Source organism: Orbicella faveolata, unplaced genomic scaffold, assembly GCF_042242905.1.
Source record: "Orbicella faveolata isolate gen_17 unplaced genomic scaffold, um_ofav_v1 contig_24, whole genome shotgun sequence".
Taxonomy (NCBI): domain Eukaryota; kingdom Metazoa; phylum Cnidaria; class Anthozoa; order Scleractinia; family Merulinidae; genus Orbicella; species Orbicella faveolata.
The window spans coordinates 10,167,847-10,188,892 of record NW_028301552.1 but is presented as its reverse complement, the minus strand read 5'-3'; the positions used below and the strand labels follow the sequence as shown (position 1 = coordinate 10,188,892).

Below are 21,046 nucleotides of genomic sequence, written 5' to 3'. Positions count from 1 at the left end.
CCAGGTTGCTCTCCACGGACAAAACGAGAAGAGATGCGCGGTAATGGTTGTTTAGGCAATGACACGCAAGGCGCCTTTGACTTTCCAAGTGCAATAGGCTCAAAACTCCATGCGCACCGCGCTCCGAGAAAAGAAGGACAGACAATGTGTAACAAGCAATCCCACAAGCCTGCTAGCGTATAACTGAAGAGCAGCTGCATGTACAAAGCACTTCATAATCATACTCTACACGGATGAAGTGTTCATTAATCATGAAGTGCTATGAACTATCAATGATGGTTTAATGCTATTTATAAGCTCTTTGTTCATAGGCAAGTAATTTAGGGACTCCATACTCACTTTAACCCTATTTCGCCTGGGTATGTTTTCAAAGGTTATTTTATCGAAATTCGGTGTGCTTTATGGTGTTTAAATATACGCAGATAGACGATGATCACTTATGCAAACAAGTTTGAATGCCTCACACAACATGTAAGTTTGATTAGTAGTGAATGAATACTTTTGGAATTTAAATGGACACAAACGGCACCCCCTTCTAGCTAACGCACGGAGAAAATTTTAAAAAGTCATGCTAAATCGAGTCCGGGTGTTTCTCTTTGCAAGTCATGTGGCTACCACCTTCGTAAACCACTGAGGAAAACTGCACTCATTCGTAAGTGACCCCTCCCCCTATCCTTAGCTTGAAATTGCTGTACATTTGCGATTAGATGTTAAAGTAGCCAGTTCCAAGCTCTCTATCACTGGGGACGTGTGAAAAAACGCGCGGGCGCAAAGCGGCGTCTGGGAAAAAAAAGGAGAGGGCGCTCAGTCTTATTCTTTTCTCTCTCAGACCCCGCTCTTTGCCCGCCCGCTTTTTCGATCGTCCTACTGACTGAGGGCCTGGAAAAGGCTAATGCTTCAGATTAAATGGCTATGCAAAGTTCACAGGGGCACCCAACGACCGTTTTCTCTCTAATGCTGTTAGATGCTGTTTTAGGCTATCTGGAGTACTTTTAAAGCTCTGTAGGTTAATTTTAGGTTGCACTAAAAAAATTTTATCTGTTCGGATATTCTAGGGGAACTTGAGTATTCTCGAATTTATTAGTGCTTTTTTGTCCATTTCCCGAAAACCTTAGGTCTTATCGCCTTTCCGAAAATGATAGCTGACCTTTTTTCGGTACTCAAAACGACATTTTCAACAGTCCGAAAACAACAGACATTAAATTTCTTATATCACGAAAGTCCGAGGTGCCAATTCTCTCAAGAAAATCAGAGGGGATTAAAGGCCTTCCGAACAGATAATTTACCGAAACGATCCGTTGGGTGCCCCTGAGTTCATATTGACTCTCCCAGAATAGCGTTACAAGATTGGCTATTTTAGACGCTTTCATGATTTCCCAAACCGGAAGTGATCTAAAAATAACTTGAGCATGAGTATCTCACCCAGGGGCATTTTTAGAGGGAGGGTGCAGGGGATGTGCATTCCCCTCTCCTACTCGAGATGAAGCCTTCTTCTTCGTATTCGCTTTTAAAAATGTTTACCGTGACCTCTGGCTCAACAGTCAGTTACGCCATTCCTTAGTGGTGCACCCCCTCCTAAGAAAAATCCTGGATCCGCCCCTGTCACAGTGTAAGTAAGTATTGTACGTGTGGTATTGTAAGTATCGTTTAGTGGTATAAGTAGCTCTTAATTGAAAAAATGAAATAAAATAATAATCATAGTAAAAAAAAAAACTTGGGAGTGGCTACCTTGGGTATAAGGCCTATATGGAGGTTTAATTTTCTTACCCTTTATCTTTTTTTGTTTCGTATAAACTCGCATAATTAGTTTTCTAACTCTTTCTGGCCCGCCTAGACTGGCACTAGCTATCCGCGAGGGAGGCCAATTGTAACAGTGTAAGTTGACGGACAAAAAATGAAGATTGTTGTTGAGGTCTACAGTGTAGTTATTGTACTATCAGCTTTAACAGTTCAACATCTTCTCCTATACTATCTTTCTCCTGACTGCGTGTCAGCTTGAGAAGCATTGCGAGCTGTTTATCCACTCTCTCTAAGCGCTCGTCAGTGCACTGGAGGATCACATCAGAGTTCAAACAAAATGGCTCAGCATCCGAGTGACACATGTTGACCACCACGGCTTCGTCGCAAAACAACTTCTTTAAATCAGTTCCTCTTTTCTCGCTACCAAATATTCCTGAGAAACGTTCCCCAATAAAATGAGCCATTTCAAGATCCTCCGCACTATCTTCGACGTTGGTTTTGGCTTGAGTGTAAGATTCGTTGAGCATAGACACTATCATATTGACAAGTAAAATTAGCACTGTCAGCGTATAAAGGACAGCAAATGCTGGACCAATGATTCGATTTTCAACTCGAATCTCCTCTAGCGGGAAAGCTTTCCCAAGCAAAAATTCAATTTGACCAGTGAAAGCACTTGTATAGCTGGAGTATAATTGAAGTGTTCGTCCAAACAGCATTACTCCGCATATTGCGAACGCTTTGAGGATGAGCAGAAAAAAGAAAAAGAATGATATCTGGTAGCTGATAGACTGTCTGAAGGACGAAAATAAATATACCACTGAGAGGTTGAAACGAATAAGATGTAAAAGCTTCACGGTCGCCAAGAATATGGCAAAGGAGATCAAAATGTTTTCATAGTTTGCCCAAGAAAGTGATGTTTGGAAGCTAATTAAGCCATAGGGATTCCTGTGAATATCCTTGATGCTCTGCAAGACACATTTTGCTCGTACTATGTAGAAGGCGACAGAAGATGCAGATGAAGCAACTTGCAAAACCTGAACAATGTTCCACGGGCACGTAAAAAAGCTAAGTTTCTGTCGGCAGAGATTGATTAAAATCATAACAAAATAGAAAAGCACCATAACTATGAATAGAAATTGGCAAATGAGATAAAAGTCTTGAGTTCCCGACTGTGTGCTGTACAATTCAAGTGTGTCAACCCGCACTGATGTAAAGGCTGCTCCAGTTGCGAGTGCCTCATAAAAGTAAGTAGCGATGCTGACCAAATTCGTGTTGGCGTTAAATACAGTGAGTTCTACCATAATAGCCCTTGTCTGTTGATCTACCCATCTATTCGCAGAGGCCTCCCTAACAACGCGATCTGCTGTTTCCTTGTCGTACCCTAGAATGGCTATATATCCTCCACCCTCGTAAAGTTTGTATTTACCGCGAACTGCACCACTCTTGCTTTCTTGCGGGGTTTGGTATCGCCAAGGTTCTGGGCAAACAGCAAGAGCTTCAGGAAATGAAGTGTTCCGTGACAGTGGCATCCAGCCAGGCAAGCTGAACATGGTTCTGTCCTCGATTTTTGGAGTGTAGTCATAATGACAATTTGCAATAATGTGGCTGAGCCTACCACAGGAACCTAAGTAGAGAGAAAAAGATGTGTTTATAGTCCGTGGAATAAGCCTACTGTAGAAAAATAAGATCTCTCTAAAACACTGCTGCTATAACTATATACTTCTACAGGATTAAAATAGGATCTACTCTATCCCGAATTGCATAGAAAGCTAATCAATCATAGAGAATTTTACGTGTATAGCTTTAATGTGACATGTATATAAGTCAACGGCGGCGCCCGGTTAATATATTTTTTCATCGATGAGATCGTGAGCGTTCCCTTAGTAACTTCCTCGCAGTAACGACCAATCGACTGTAGGGACCAAGAGCTTTCATAGGACACAAAGGGAAAATTGCTACTTACTTGTTGTAATTCTGACTTGTCTCATTCGTGGCACACCAACCAATATGGACATCTTGTTCTCAAAATATACTTCCCGGATTTCTTTTTCGCCGTTGTACCAGAATCCTGCATAGACGTTGGGAACAAATATTTGTTTCATCCAACCCCACAGTCTGTGTGGGTGGGCGACCTGAATTTAAAGCGATAGAACCTTCTTTTACTTAATGCAAGAAGTACGCTTATTTTAGGTCACATAATGCTATGTGCTTACTTTCGTTTGCTCGTTTTCCCCTCGTTTTGTTTGTTTGTTTATTTTTTTAAATTCTGTTTTGTCATTATTGGTGTTTTTCTAGCGAATTAAGTTATGCCTTAGTAACATTGAACCCCGGTTGCCCCTTTAAATGACTTTTTAATGATCGCTACCAGCCATTCTAAGTCAATTTTGATGTTCAGTGCTGTACTTATCACATCAGGGGGTCTAAAAAATCCAATATAGATTAATTGCGATAGCCGGCGATCGATATTCTCAGAATGTGCGCAATTACTCGAGCCTCTGAACGAATATTCGTAGTTGAATCTATCGCAAATCATCGGATGACAAGGTCAATTTTGGAGTCTTCGAGGGTTTCCGAGCGATCTTTAAAACTATTTTGACGTAGGTTTGCTCACGACTAACGGAATTAACAACAACGGACCAAGTTTTAATCAATCAGAATTAAAGTAAGTTTTCCTTTTATGTAATCTCTAACATTTAATTGCTGTTGCTGACTTCACCTTTTATGACAAAAAAACGGCCAGGATTTATCAGAAATACTTACCGAATCAAATTTCCCAAATGGTTGGCGCATGGTACTCGTCATGAGGAATCGGTGGATGTTTTTGTTGCCATAGCAAACGATGGCCATGAGAAACATAAATAACAGATGCAGAACAACGTCTCTCGCCATTCCAGTTAATTTATTTTCTTTCCTCTTATGATCACGTATTTTCTGCAGCTCGTATTGCCTGCGGAGTTTCAATGGATCATCGTCATGTAAGATGCTAATGTCGTCGAATGTATCACAGGATTCCTTCTCTTTCGAAGACGCTTTATTCTTTCCCTTTCTCATTATCAGTGCAAAGGAAATGGCAATAACTGCCTGCATAACCTTTGCGGGCTGTAGGAAAAAAATGTCTTGAACGAGAGAGGTCAAAATGGAAGCCAGCCACTGTTCAGATAGTTCTTTGCCCCACATTAAACTGTAAAATAAAGTGAATGCTGCAGCCAATAAAGTTGTCGCAATGCACAAGCACCATCCGATATAAATGAAGAAATAAGGTAATACACAACTTGTCTCACGACGTTGTTCCTCTACAAGGTGCTCAATTTCCTCATGTGGTTCGTATTTTTCTTTTCTTTTCCGTGGTTTGCTTGAGCGAAAAAGAAGCACAATTAAAATATTAACTGGTGCAACTATCAGACCACTCTGTACTCCAATGACAATCTGTCTCCAAGAAAACTTAAATGGCCCAATCTGAATAGTTCCGTCGGATTCTCCACTAGTGTTATAAAACATTGCATTGGCAATCATGGCACTGAACAGCAACGAAATACAGCAGGAACCTCTTTGCACACGTGTAAAAGTACTACTAGACCGTTTACTAATCACGGAAAACCATAAATGGCTATCTGTGAGCTTACGGGGGGCAAGTGACCTTACGTGATCTGCAAAAGTCGCAGGATTCGCCTTATTTTCACACAACAAAGAGACTTCCAATTGTCCGTCTTCTTTATCGACTGCAAGCCATCTATTCGCTGGAAATCTCCATTTTTCCTCAGTCTGTCCGTCCTTAATTATGGCTTCTTCCAAAAACCAGGAGGGATGTTCGCCTGAGTTGTCATGCGTAAAAGTTAGCTCTGTTAGGGACCCTAAGGGCTTGTCGGCGATAAGAGTAAATCCGTGAATACTTCCCCTTGCAAACAGTACGCCTGAGCTGTCATTACCACTCAGTAGAAATGGTTCGGTTTCTTCATCCTCTCCTTTTATTGAAAGTGTTACACTGGCTGTAGTTCCTGAACTTTGCCAAACTCCAGTGCTAATAACCAGTTCGTAAAGATAGTTTCCCTCTTCCGCAATAACTATTTCTCTTGGTTGCACCATCTGCAATGAGAGCGAAAAGAAATACTTTTCCAGCTTGAGAAAGGGTACGACTAAACTAGAGGGAGCGTTATGTCTTACTCAAGAATGAAATTAGAAGAGCTATGCATGAAAATAAAAAATAAAAACTTCATGGAGTAAACGAAAAGTCATTTCTTTGACATGGTGCTGCTTAGTGGGTAACCAACAGAACTGTCAATGACCATGACTCCCAACATATTGGCATCTCATGACAACTCACCAATCTTCTCACTGTTTCGCAGCTTTCGTTAGAGGCTCCGCCGCTGGGTCAAAGTAATCGAAGGCAAATCGAACTGCCAGCTATGCAGGCTGTTTCACCGGTGCTATCTTGTATAAATGTTTAACCCAAAGTACTTACCCTATTTTGATCTCGGTTGTCTGCCCTCCTGGCGAAAACGATTGTGACAAAATATAATACGAATACGCAAATGATTGTAGCTAAAACCGCCACGTTGCCAGTCTCGCTAAGTCTTGTGAACTCCACAAAAACCTTCTCGAAGTCGATAGGATTAGGCGCTTGGATTAAACTTCCACCAAACATCGTTAAGTGATTACAAAGGCAATGAAGAGAGCCACCATTTGAACTACGCCCTACCTATAAGCAGATTTGAGGAAAAAATAGGAATACCATGTATCAAATTCAAACACCATATGTTATTATTTGATATCTTAGTTGATTACCTTAAGTAATGTAGGGTTTCCTGATTCTCAGTAACTAAATTTAGACCGAAGAAATACATATACTATCAATAACTATTGTTCATGTAAGTGACATAAAGCACAAATTACTCAGCAGTGGTGGAAACGATATCCCTTAGGTTGTAGCACATGGATTACTGGCTTCGTTGCCTCCGGCGCTCTCTCTACCCCTACGACCATTTGCGTTGAAGGCTATGGGTTTGTGTTCTTACTTTACTAGTTTTATTACCTTGCATCCGTCAGAGGTCCATCGTTCTTGATTGACAGACCAATACAAGCAATTTGATTGACTAATTGCCATCTTATAATTAATATCTGTCTTGGAATCATACTGGGGAACGACGGTTTTGTTATAACCTTTGGGCGGTGGATCCTTAAAACCGACACACGAACGCTTTTCTCTGCTACCGCTCAAACAAGATCTCTTTCTCCTATCGTGATCGACATAGCTCTTTTCTCCCAGATACAGGAGACCAAAGTAGATCAATATTGGCTCTGTTGGGAATATTGTGACGTTGAATACTTCAGGCTGACAGTCATCGTCGTTGCGTTTGCTTTCTAAACTGTCTGTACATGACGGGTCGAGAAATACCGTGTAATTTCTATCAAATTCCCTCGGCGATGGTTTAGATCCAAATCTAACAAACACTTCAATTACAGCAGTGTCCCTCTGTTCTTCTATTGTAAGAGTAACTGGGACTCCCACCTTCTCCGCGTAAAACGATCGTATCGTCATCTTGTGGGGTTGAAGAAATGTGCCACTGCTTGTATCTTGGTCGGAGCTGTTTGAAATTATTGGAATTGTGATAACAATGTCTTCAGTGAGATTAGTCACGTTCAGCGTCTCTTTACCCTCAAGTTTCAGTTCAAAACTACAGACACTTGATTCTATTAACTCACTACTGGGGTCATAGGCATATGGATTGACGTCAAAGATCATCATCTATAAAGAAAATGATCCAGTTAAAGCCTTTCAGTTCAAATCTGGCGTACGCGCCCGTGCGTTTGACATTTCGTGCACTAAAAGCGATAATGTGTGCTCAGAATCCATGATTGTCTGACTCTGTATTGAATTTTTACATGTTACGTTGTTTTACTGTGTAACAACAAGCTTGAAAAGTTTCCAAAGTTGGAGATTTCGGAGCGGTCCATACTCGGGGTCCAGATGGGAAAATCCGGACCGCTGGAGCGCGCGCGATTAGCCAATCGCATTCAAGGATTTAGAATTCCGGACCGCTAAGAAGCGGGAGAAAAAAAAGGAAGGTATCCTTTTGCGTATTTTATACTTTTGTGGCAACGTTGCATTAATTTCGAAAATAACTGAGTAGGAAAATAACCCAATTCCTCTATCAGTTGGAAGGAAGGAAGGAAGGAAGGAGGGAAGGAAGGAAGGAAGGAAGGAAGGAAGGAAGGAGGGAAGGAAGGAAGGAAGAAAGGGAGGAAGCAAGGACAGAAGGAAGGAAGGAAGGAAGGAAGGAAGGAAGGAAGGAAGGAAGGAAGGAAGGAAGGAAGGAAGGAAGGAAGGAGGGAGGGACGGAGGGAGGGAGGGAGGGAGGGAGGAAGGAACGAGGGAAGGAAGGAAAGATAAGCAAAGAGCTTTAAATGGCAAGGAAATAAAATTACCTTTGCCACGATGTTTCCAGTTAGACCGGGCATTTCAAAATTGTCTGGTAATTTGAACCGTGCACCACTTTCCACCATGTGGAGCCCTGGAAGTTCATTAACGTTGACACTTCGCATAATCATTTTTAAACTGGGTGCATTCATAATTAATCTCTCGTATGGTAAGAGCCGTTTGGAAAAAGCATGAATGAGTGAATCCAACTGTTGCATTGCCTTCTGGACGGTTTCCTAGATTGAGAAAAAATAAATTCTCCGAGTTACTCTATACCATAATTAACTATGTCTATACGAAACCAGCTGAATAGAATTTTCGCACTCGCTAATTGTTCAATGAAACTTGTATTTTCCTAAGCTAATCGTCGACAACAGCAAATCCGCGTTTCCTTATTGTTCTCAATTAGGTTGAGGTTGCGAATGATTGATTTTCGTATTGTTCTTACAACCGTTTCAGTCAGTCGGTCAGTCAGTCGCTAGAGAGTGTCTTTGGGAAGTCAGATTCTCTACTGTTGTCGTACTTTGAAAATAGAGTTACTATCATCCGATTTGTTCTCTCCACCACTACCAATCGATGTTGCCTCCATGATGTTCACAAGACATCGTGAGACGCTTTCGGCCGTTTCTTGCATGTCTTTACTAAACGGCTTCTCCAAATCTGCGAGTGCAGCAGCAAGAAGAGCCAAGACTCTCTCGGTCAGTTGTAGTGTCTGATTCTTAAACAAAATGAAAGAATAAATTTTGTTAAATAGTTTTCAACTAGAAACGCAGTCTTTTGTTATTAATTATAGACATGTATAATACTTACTGGAATCTAGCAATACAAAGAGTGGACACTGTAAACTCTTGTGAAGTGATGTGTTAACAAATGAAGAAGAGTCAGCCCAAAGAAATGTGATAACACAACGAAGATGAAGGTAACAAGGGAGAGACAACAAGCGCATTTTCATGAAAGACACGTAAGGATTTAAAAACACAATAGTTTCTAAGAAAAAATACAATTAGCAACGAGGTCCTTCTTTTCCTTTATTTTAATTTCAAGCTTATTTCCTTTGAATCTTTAACTGTGCTTTATTTATTTATCTATTTTTTTGTGTGTGTGTCCATTCAAGTTCCTATTTGTAACCGATTCTTGGCTATTTTCTAAGGCTTCCGCACTAAATACACTAGAAATAATGTGTGTTTATTTTTCCTTAAAGTATTCGCTCACCAAAGAATTGCAGCTGTTACATATTACATCCTTTTCTTCAGTTGCCTCGGAAACTACAGACATGAGCGACCTTGACATGGGAACGTTTACTGGAATTATGGCTGTGAACATCTCAATTATTTTAGTAACAACCTGAAATTTCAAAAGTCGGTTAAACAAGTCCAAACCCTGAAACAATTTGTCACATTTAATTTGGTCAACTAATTCAAGGCGGCAGTAGTTGAACTTCTCACTTTAATTTCCGCGTTTTATGTTCACCGTCGCTACTCTTTGCTAATTGTCCCATAGTCAAACATGGCACTCTTTTTTTTCTTTTCCATTGCTATTTGTATTTCTTTTCTGTTTCTTCTATTAAGAACTTTCTTACCATCCTTAATTAAAGATTTCAAAACAAAACTGAACACACAGTTTTGCCCCAACAGTTTTTAATCAAATTCACAAGGGATCTTGAAAAGCAGGTTCTTTGTATTTTAATCATTTCTTTTATTATATTTTATTTTATAATAATTATAGTAGTTGGTAACCGTTTGTTCGTTAGCTAGTTAGTCAGAGTGTTTCAACATTGTAAATCTAAATGGAGTTTCATCGTGTTTAAACAAAGACTGAGATCTCTTAAATCTTATCATAGCTCCCCAACTTTGCCTCTCTCTCGCTCCTTCATGGTCTATTTTATTAAATCTTTGTGTCTGTACATGTGTACCGCTGCAATAATTAGATTTTCACATACACGAAAGAGCTATACGTTTTTCGGGATTCGGCATTGAAGATCGCAATTCGGGATTTTGAAGGGGACGCTATTTGGGACTGACATTGTGAGATTTCGAAATTTTACAAAGCGGGAATGGAGAAATGTGACTTGACATAAGTGACATTCGACACTGGGGTCCGGAGAAGAAAATGAACAAAGAAAATCAAGCTGTCGTCTTAGTGCATGTCGGAAATCTACTTAGTGGGTTTGCTATGAGAGACTCTTCCGACGAGGTAAGGGATCTCTAAGGAAAAATAATCGAGATCGGGACGAGCCGATAGAATCCGTCGGGATTACAGGATGGAGGGAAAATTCTGGTCGCGATAGCGGGATTGAAAAACCTTATTGGGGACCCTCACTAAAGGCGTCTTGCCTTAGTTTTTGATCGCACGCTCAACATTTCACCACAAGTGGTCTCCTCTCGGGTAGCCTTAAGGACTGATAAAGCCAGTGGTGATGCGCGGCTGAAGCTAAGCTTCCTCAAATAACCACTCAAAATGCTGTAATTTCCCAGTACTAGGCTGTCTGGACTGTCGTCTTCTGTCGCTTTGCAAGAATCCGGCTGAGGTGGTCTAACCTTTAAACATGGAAAAGAGTACATAAGCACCTTCTTTGATTGAATTTAAAGCGCTTTTCATGCATGCGACTCTGTAAATACGGTCATGCCCCTTATAAGGGTTGTTGTTGTTTTTTAACACAGTGCTGTGCAAAGCGACTATGAGAACCTGAAAGTGCTTGTGAACAAATTTCCGATCCCTCAAATGAGAATTACTCTACCTTATGGCACATGTGGTCAATGTTCGAAATAGTTTTTTCTCGTATTGTGGTTAGTTAGCTGGTAGTATTGCCATGTCTATCTTAAGGCTGAAGTGTAAAACATAATCGGCGACGCATGGCGCTCACTAAACAAACGTTAGGTTATTTTACCGAGAGGAACCTTAGTCACCTCGGTGCGGGAGGTTTTCAGCCATACGAAGTTAATATAATTTGTAGAAACATGGATATTCCTAGCTCAGCAGATCCGAGGTTCGTCGTTTAATGAAGAATACAGACTCAAAGTGCTTCAAACTTTTCCAATGGGGCCAAGAATAATGGGGCGTTGGTGATACACATTTAGCATTCACTTGCGCAGGCACGCCTTATTTCCTACCTTCACTGACAATGTCTGTACCACGGACACATCGAGAGCATTCTTTACAACTATGTTGACTGAAATCTTGTAGTCATCTTCGGGTATTCCTTCAGGTAATACTGTTGATGCGGACTTACTTGACACACCATAAGATATTTGTTGGTTATTCAGACGAAACTCGTAGGTTAGCGATCCAGTTTCATCTTGCCATCCAATGCAGTCGAAAGTAAATTCGGTCTCTAGAGACACCCCTTCAGAGACAGATGACTCACAGTGCCCCCCATACGGCGCGTCAGCGGTCTTAAACTCGAGCACAGAGAGACCTTCAGTTCTAAGCGAAGATGTGACCTGGAGTCGTAAGCGATATTTTGTGTCAGATTGGAGATAATTCGGTTTAATAACTATACTTAACGTGTTTGCTGTTGTTGCTGTCATGTTAGCCAAGTTGGGAACATTTTCCCATATGTTGTCATTTAATGTTTCCAAGCTCCAAACATACTTTGCACCTTCACAGGGAGAGTTGAGACAATGCGAGGATACTCGCAACGTGTAAGAAGAAGATACTATTGGGCCACAATCTACAAGGCACCTGAAATAAAACAACGGTAACTGAATTTGGAGAGCAACTGATGATACAATTATCAAAAAATATCATTTATCGTTATCCTTCGAGTCTACGCACTCGATATATCTGTAAATTTGTATTATTATTCAATTCATTCATTCTTTCTTTATTTTCATTGGCCTAGAGCCAATCATCTTAGAATAAAACATCCATTCACCCCCACCCTTACATTGTACGTTCGAGAGTTAAAATAACTCAAGCTACATGTATAACAGATTGAAACAAATTAATAACTTGGCATGTTTTTGTCTCCCGTGTTAAATTAAAAGCTTTCAGTTGAGTATTTGAAGAATCAAAAACATTGTAAGCATTGCTTTATTCTAATTTTACTTTTGTTTTTATTTTATTTAGTCTAAGACCAGAAAGACGTTTGTTACTTGTTTCCTTACTTCTTTTTTGTCTGAGGACAGTAGGCTTTTGATTGCCACTCATACTGCGGACGCAGTTGCTCTCTGTAAGGATGTAAGTCCAAACTTACCTAAGAAACACGAGAGGTAAATCTCCGCTTTCAACCTCAATATTCATCTGTGCAAAAGAGCTCCTATCATCAGCAGAGACAGTTAATCTCAACACGTATGTCGCTTTAACTTGAAGTCTAACGGCGTTAATTGTAACCACGGCACTATTAGCTCCATCAGTGAAAGAACTGTAACAGTCGCTTGAAAGGTCTGTTTCATCGGATCGACGGCAAGACCAACTGAACTGAAGTCCACTATTACTTCCAGGACCTATATCGCCATCGTAGCTGAACGAGCCGTTGACAGAGGCCCTAACTTGCGAACCCCAGCGAACAGTAGTGTCACCATAAATAACAGCAAACAATGGAGCTTTGATGACCTTAATAAAACCATAGTCAGATGCCTCCAGTACTTCAGTGTCAGAGCTTCCACTTGTCTCCACTTCGTAGGAAGCATTGAAATAGACTAGGTAAAGACCAGCGGGAATCGATCGTCTGTTAATATTCCACCAAGTTGTTCCTTGTGCCACTACGGTTTCGTCTCCATCAAAGTCTTCCGCGTGTTTTACACGCCACTCAAACTTTGTGTCCAAGACAATAAGGTCGTCAGGAGGGCTCTTGACTATAGCCACTTTTTCGTATTTAACCGAGCGATCGACTATGGTTGGATTGTTTATTTCCTTGGAAATATTCTGGATTGTCGCTGAAATGGTGTCTGCAAAATCAATTAGAAAAGGGTAGTCATAATATTGTATCCTTCGGAATCATAGTACACTGGCAATGTTTTTCAAATGGGACAAAAATGTAGCTAGAGAGCTATTCGCCCGAAAATAAATAAATAAATAAATACATAAATAAAAAACTGAGTATGAAATTTAATAAATGGCTGACTGAGTTTCATGTTCTATTTTCAGTTTTATGCGTAACAATAGTCCTTTAACACATTGTATCGATCTGCACGCCACAAAATATTATACCCATGTCTTTTAGAGGAGTCCCGTGATAACAAATTTATCACAACAGTAAAACTAAAGTGGTGACTTTAGCACAAACTTGTAAAATACATAGCATTTATTACCAACAAATGAATCTTCCTCTTCCTCTGGTGCCTCACCGGGATGGTCCGTTCTACAGCTGAATGAGCCGGGACTGTTGGAGCACTTATCTTGAGAAGGACACTTGTGACTGCCTTCCTCGCACTCGTCAATGTCTAGAAGAAAAAAAAAAGGCAGATAACAATACTGTGAAGGAATAACCTGGACCATGCAGTGATATGACTTTTATGTATGTATGTAAATAACATAAGTACTTCGGTAACAAATCTGTAACAACCAGACTTGTTGTAATATCTGCCTAAGTTAACTTTTAATAAATATAAGTAATTGTATGAATGCGAATGCCATTAAGGATTTTCACTATGAGTACTATTTGAAAATTCTCTCAAAATTGCACTTTGTAGAGCTATCTTTGGGTTATTGTTAACCCAAAGAATTAATTTGTGTAGTTATTCTAGTAATCGAGCAAGTGCCAGGACTGTCCAGCAGTTAGCTCTCCAACAAAATGTCGAGCTCCTTATGGCTCCAATACTAAACTACATGAAATTATATTTCGATCATTTACTATTTGTAACAAGCGAAACACGCGCTGTTAACTGAGTAGACGCAATCTTGGTTCCCTGAAGCCCTGACAGTTGGTTTAACAAATTAACTTTGATGAGTTCTTCTGTATCATTGTCACTCGGTACTTTGGCGGACTTCATGTGCATAGGCTGAGCGAATTTCGAGGCTCTTTTTACCGACTTCATCGCATTTCATTTAATGACAGCACGCAAAAAGTTTCATCGTCGTAGTAAATTAACATTTCACCACGGGGCTATAAAAAAAGATGTCAGGGCACTTTTTTCTGAGGATTTCAGTGATATCCCCCCCAAAGACCCTGAACGCGACTAAATTTACCTTTACATTCCTTTCCATTTCTCTTGTATCCGGGATTACATGTGCAAGTGTATGATCCGTACGTATTGTTGCAAAATGCGTCAAGGTCGCATTTGTCTGAGCCTCTGGTACACTCATCAATATCTGACAATAAAATCGCGAATATGAAGTTTTGCAATGATCAAGCTAAGTAATAATAACAGGCATGGATAATTTGTTTATTTCTTGGTTTGTTTTTTGTTTTGTTTTGCTTTTATTTCTTTGTTTGTTTGTTTGGTTGGTTGGTTTTCTTAATTCATTTTCAAATGTGCTTAACAACTAGATTATAAGCTCGAGATTTCTTTCGCGTGACAGTTGGCGAGGGTGCAGCCCCTTTCAACTATCACGCGTAGAAACGGAGTGCGGATAATTAAAATCTTTTAGTGAAAATCTTCTAGCCGTTGAAAACTTTACCTAAATCCTCGTCACAGACACTTCGAAAACGCAAAGAAATGGCCACACGCTGTTAGACTACTCACTATCTACAACAGAATATATATAGTGAGTATCCTAGCCAATAAGAGAACAGCAATCGTGATAGAACGCCAGTAGATTTATATTAGACAGAGATAGGTTTGGATTATTTGTTTTGTTCTTTTTTATCCCTAATCCTACACCCTAACTGAGGTAGTGCATAGGAATAGATTGCTACCCAATCCCGGTACTACACATATCAATAAATACATTTCGGGAGCCTGGAGACAACATGTGTAGATGAACCATTACTTTTTAAACAAGAGACTCACATACCAATGTCACAGTTTTCTCCCGTAAATCCTTTTGGGCATTTACACTCGTAAGACAGATAATTGTTGGCACATGTCTGCGCAACAGAACAGCTGTCTGTGCCCTCTTTACATTCGTTAACGTCCCATTCTAAAATAAATAAATAGATGTGTCAATAATGTGTAAAAATGGCATAAAATTATCCATAGTGAGACTGAATTATTTGAGGATCTTATGAAAAGTGGTATATCAAATCAAGCAGAATTGGGGTAGAAGGAGGCGGAAAGAGAAGGAGTAGAAAAAATGTAACTCTCCATTATCTAACCCATTGGATATTTGGGAGATTATAAAAATCAATCAATCTAGCAATAAATCCATCAATCATTAACCATGTGTCAGTCAGTCGGTCAGTCGGTCGGTCGGTCGGTCGGTCGGTCAATCAATCAGTCAATCAGATATTCCGTCAGCCATTCAGTCATTCATCCAATTAATCATTCATTAAATGCGTATTCACCATGTGCACCACAGTAGCGCATGGGGCAAGATGGTACTTCCACCAACTCGTACACATAGAAACCACTACAGTTACGAATCTCAATTTCCGTAGTCGCATAACAACACGACGGAGGCAAGTCGAAGCAAACTGTTCTGGTCACTTTTCCTTCAGCTACTGAAGGATGACTTCCATTGACCCAGCCAGGCATCTCTGTATTACACTTGTCTTTCCCAAGGCAACTGTTTGGCATGAATATGCCAGCGCTCCCCATAAAACGGTACCAGCCTGGCTCAGTAATAACATCCTGGTCACAAAACGTTCCCAAGCCGGTTGAAGTCCAGTGTCGGTCACTTTGATCAAATACGCTGTAGTCGACACATTCCGAGGGAGTCTCAACCAGCTCCGAATTATTTGATGATACCCAGTCACTTGAATTGCCTTGAATTGGTAAAAGAAACTATCAGTCACTCAGCAGTAAAAACTCTGCAACTTGCTGTATAACTCGAAAATTTTAGTTATTTGCTAAGGCATTCAAACTAGCACAATATAAAGAGAGAAAGTGGTGATACCTTCTAAAGGCCTTTTATGTTTTCAAGAAATACCGAAGAACCAAACTCATGGGCGTCTCGTGCTGCCCCTTACACCTCGTTCGTGCTCTACCGCTTCCTGCGAGCTTTACAGGACAGAGGACAGAAACAGAGCACAGTCGAGGCTTCATTATTTGTTAAATATTTATTAATATCTACAGTACCTTGAGGGCAACCATAGATTTCTACCCTCATTGATGTTTGATCATGCCAAGATACCGGTTGAAAACGGATGAGAACTGCACTGAGTGCTGGGTTAAGATCATGGTAAACAACAGTGTCCCGGTCGCTGTTGCCGTCAAAGATCTAAATCATGAAAAAAAAAAAGGTGTAACTGCAACTGAATACGTGGACAACTTCGACTGGACAATTTTCAGGATTAGATGAAAATAGCAAATACCGAGAGACTATGTAAATACTCATCCTCGGAAAACTGCATTTCCAGCTTTTTGATTGGCTTTCAAACTCCAACTAACAGCGTATAACTAGCTCCTGCCATTTGTTTCTCCCTTTCTACAATTTTGTTTGGCATATTTACAAAACTATCTGGCATATAAAGCATCTGAACGTCTTTGTGACAATTACGTGTCAATCATGACGTCATATCACGCCTAAATGACGTCTCTATTTGCTTATGTATTTTGATTAATTTGATTTATTCCGATTCTTCCCGTTGACCGAGACTGTTTCTCATAATGAATGCAAATCGAGACCAAATAATCGTAATTACCGTATACAAAAAAAGATTACCATATGCCTTTAGAGGTTTCTCACGTCCAAGTTATGTAGCGCATTCTGTTTAAACTGTGGATACCTAACCCCTTATAGCAAATTAAAACTTATAGAGCTGGCTATCAAAGAACACCAAGAACTTTAAAATACAATTGGCGTATTTTTCACGACTGTAAATGGGAGCGTCTGATTCACCTTTTGACAACCGCTCTAAATGAACCTGTAACTGAGATTGCTTTACTTAAGAACGATAACCTAAGCTACAATTTTTAGCACACCGGCAGGAAATAGTCCCTGTCGTATTCTTTGACCTTTAAGACATGTTTTGCACATACCTGGGTACCACCCTAACTCCAATCTCACAGCCAAAATTTCACAATATTGACGATAAACTAACACGTCCATCTAACTTACTCTAACTGTGCCATCGACGTCTATAAAGTCCACTTTTTCCTTATAGAAGCGGACACTATCACCAACAGATTCTTGGTACAACAATTTGTAGCTCTCAACCCACGCATTCTTTCCATTTGCCCCTTGGGTTGCTACCCCTGTTATTGTGTATGGCTCACTAATGTTATTGAGCCTGATCGCAAGCCATGGGCTTTGGTCTTCATTATCAGCTGTCCAAGATCCTTCACCGATCTTGGTTTTCTTTAAATGAAGTCGTCCCCGGCTGGCGGTACTTCTGGAATTGATCTTTGAGGAGGCCCAGATGTCTTCGTCAGGGATAGCACCATTTTCCATCCCGAGAGCTTTTGGACATTCTAAAGATTTTAAGAGATCGATCCAATTGTAAAATCAAACATAACACTACTTAGGTGCATAGGTGTGGTTTAAGTTGAGACACGTACATAGACATCCTTCATCCATCCTCCCCTAGATCCGCCACTAGTTCCTAGATTGAGGTCCTTCCCAAGCTTTTGGAGAGCTCTCCAAACTTCTCAAACGCAGCAAAACTCGATTATACACATCAATCAAAGGAAACTGCGAGGAAGTCGTGGATACATTGCCTACATACATTTACTTGATCTATAATTAGTTTATAGTTGATAATTTTTGAAATGACTTTTTGAAAGCCTTTTTGACAGCTCAAGTAGTACATGTGCAGTGTAACTAGGCAAGTAAACAAAAATCAAATTACAGGCTGTTTATTCAGACTGCTTATAAATTTTAAATTACATTAACTTGCACATGTAGTGTCAATTAACTTCTACATGTCTGTTGCACAAGAAAGCCATCATATAAAAGTTCACCATAATCACCAGTCCCAAATTAACACCCAATCAGAGTTGTTGGTCATAATATGTATAATATTAGTGAGTCAGCAGTGCATTTTGGGTCAAGGTAATTTGGTTGTGGTGCCTCTTCACTTAACATTCGAGTGTTCCAGTGCATTATGAAAAGGCTGTATTGCAATTATGCAGAAAGTATGTCACACGGTCTAGAAATTCATAATCAGCTTGAGAATGCCAAGAATATTTTGCGCAATTTTACTGTAATGGGACATGGATCCGCTGTAACTGGCTAGGCTGTGGTGGTCTCCCTGGCTAATAATAAAATTTTTTAGTATATATTATATAAGTATTTTAAAAAGGTAGGCAAAGTTGAATAAATAAATGAAAGATATTGCAAACATGAACAATTTGATTTTAGCTAGCTGGTAAATGGGAATAGAGAGAAAAGTATTTCTGCAAATATTATAAGAATCATTTCAAACAGTTTTCAGCATCCCTCCCAGAAAGGGCTTTTGTATAGTTTTTTTTCTTTTCTTTTTTTTTTTTCCAGAAAATGTTACCCTTTCATATACATGTAGCTTTAAACTTGAAACTCCTTTCACATATCTTCAGTAGACCCACTACTTCCCTATTCTTGAATACATTAGCAATGCGTGTTTAAAATCCCTGCCTTTTTGTCATATCTCCCGCCTGATAAAAAGTGCACCTTGAGTCAACTACAGGGAGTCCTCTCAGCTTGACGCAATACAAAATAAAAAGGGTATAAAACAGAAAACAGTAATCACATTATTTTATTCACATCTTGGCAATTGTTTGTGTTCATTTTACTAGCAATGCAGAAATATTCAAAACGATTGTTAATATCTATTTCAAGTTTTGACTCCAGTTGTTTACGTATCTCGTTTATAGAACAACAATAAGATAATACATACATCACCAGCCACCATGCCTGTTTGACATGGCTTGTGTTTGACATGACTGGAGAGTAAATCTCTTTCGCAAAAAAGTAGGTCTACACAGTCTCTTGGATGCAAATTTGTCTATCCATCACACAAATTTTAGATATATTTACTCGATCGTCGATGCTGAATTCTATACCGTGAAGAAATGCTCGCTCTGATCGAACTGCATAGAGTACAGAAGAAATTAATGTATTGTGAAGAACAACAAAATTAAAAGATTACGCAATTCGAATTTTTTGCTTGAAGTAAGCATATTTTAAAATACAAAATAATTAAATCACGGGCTTCGAAGATACCAGCACCGCCAGAATTTCAATGTGTACATGAAAAAAAATACAATACTGAAACAGGCTACCTTAGGCTTACCTTGGACTCTAGAAGGAGAGAAAGCGAGTGGAAAACCAACAAATTCTCTAGCCAAGAAAAAAGCTATGAGCCACGTCTGGTAAACATGATCTCACTTGACTTTGACTTGTAACAATTCTTTGACCTCGCCGGCCGCGCTGTTGTGACCAACACATGATCACAGTCATAAATACCTCTCTCAGCTTTCATCTACGTAAAAGCCCTAGGCAAAATACTAAATATTTACAAAAGCGAAACGCATGAACCAAAATGGCCGCGCTCAACTTTGAAGGCCTTCGAGAAACTCGTACTCAGGCTCTCCAGGTTATCGGCCAAAAGTTTACATCTAAGTGAGTGACACATTTCCATAATGGTTGTTTCTACGCTTCGCGTATCCAGGACTAAAAACTACGAATATATTGTTGGGAATGCCGGATGAAAGCTAATAAGGTCTTTGCTTACTCCATCAGCTGGTGGGATGGGATTATGATACACGCTTGGGGGTACCGAAATCTCATAGTGCGTCTTTGCTACCTGCGTTATACAATGCTTTGGTCTTTATTAAAATATTTTAACAAAAAGCCCGAGCCAAGTAACAAAATGCCGTCTAACCTAAACCCTAACCCTAACCCATCCCTGTGTAGCCAATCAGATTACGCGATGACCTCATAGACGGCAAGTGGTACACACGAGTAGGCTATCGCTCGTACATATATGCATATGGAGTCGAAGAACAAAAAAAAAAAAAATTAAAATAAAAAAAAATCACCATTATTAAAAACTGGTGGTTAGCGTACGCGTACTTTCTTTTATATTTTAATTTTCCCTATTTTGGGGGGAGTTTTTAATAAAATAATTATTCCACTCCCATCTTGGGCAAGAGAATCATAATAACTTATCTTCTTAACTTAAAAAGTTAAATTATTATAATGAACTAACTTTCAAAGTTGAGGTCCGCTTCTATAAACTGCACTGTCTTGAGTTAAGCGAAAGGTTTCTGTTTAATACGTATGTTAGACCTGTTTCGGTTATTTACTGACTTCAATTCCTCCAGACGCCAAACAATTTAAACGCTACGTAAGTTTTGAACAATTTGAAGTGAAGTAATTTTACTTTGGTTTTCGTCTAGTTACGGGGAATGTTTGATCGTGATTCAAAATGGTGGTAACTTCTACCTACCGCAAGAAGCAGAAGAAGAAGAGGCCCAACGAAAAAATCCCATTCCGAAAAGAAGAAATAAGGCTGCCACCTGCCAATAAAAAAAAAATGAAAATGAAAATACAAACAAAATAAAATAAAATTCATCAGAAATGTGAAATTATATTACTCATTATTAACAACAAGATGGTACTATGGAGATTTAAAACCAAAAATAAAAAATGCCAGAAATATAGAACACCTTTGAATAACGATTGAAACGTTGCACAAGCATGGTAGTCCGTCTTTACAGCTGCCGTGTATGTTCAGCATTTAGAAACAGCAAAACACCTCTTTTTCCCGCAAAAAAAAAAAAAGTTGACAGACGTCATGTACTCTTAATTACTAAAGGAAGAGAATATTTCCAGCTGTGAAGCTCAATGAATGTAAACCACTTTAATCGTGTTTTGTGGTTATTTTGAAATTTTGATGTGTCCCTCTGAAACAAACTGACACGGAAC

General features: G+C 39.6%; 3 protein-coding genes across 3 annotated transcripts; all 3 read right to left on the bottom strand.

Annotated features, from left to right (window-relative positions):
- Positions 1-1,317: 1,317 nt before the first annotated feature.
- LOC110061145 (polycystin-1-like protein 2) lies at positions 1,318-12,304 on the bottom strand. The gene is made up of 11 exons (XM_020767983.2): positions 12,262-12,304; positions 11,266-11,825; positions 10,489-10,692; positions 9,368-9,499; positions 8,679-8,873; positions 8,164-8,391; positions 6,770-7,483; positions 6,200-6,436; positions 4,501-5,823; positions 3,704-3,872; positions 1,318-3,364 (listed from the first exon to the last, which is right to left on the bottom strand). The coding sequence occupies exons 1-11, from the start codon at positions 12,302-12,304 to the stop codon at positions 1,926-1,928; spliced, it is 5,244 nt and encodes a 1,747-aa protein (XP_020623642.2). The 3' UTR covers positions 1,318-1,925.
- Positions 12,229-13,594, bottom strand: LOC149110358 (sperm receptor for egg jelly-like). Its single transcript, XM_089292273.1, has 2 exons — positions 13,408-13,594; positions 12,229-13,044 (listed from the first exon to the last, which is right to left on the bottom strand). The coding sequence occupies exons 1-2, from the start codon at positions 13,592-13,594 to the stop codon at positions 12,347-12,349; spliced, it is 885 nt and encodes a 294-aa protein (XP_089148399.1). The 3' UTR covers positions 12,229-12,346.
- A 933-nt stretch (positions 13,595-14,527) lies between these two features.
- Positions 14,528-17,590, bottom strand: LOC149110357 (uncharacterized). The gene is made up of 4 exons (XM_089292272.1): positions 17,258-17,590; positions 16,276-16,417; positions 15,543-15,962; positions 14,528-15,178 (listed from the first exon to the last, which is right to left on the bottom strand). The coding sequence occupies exons 1-4, from the start codon at positions 17,588-17,590 to the stop codon at positions 15,045-15,047; spliced, it is 1,029 nt and encodes a 342-aa protein (XP_089148398.1). The 3' UTR covers positions 14,528-15,044.
- Between the last annotated feature and the right edge of the window lie 3,456 nt (positions 17,591-21,046).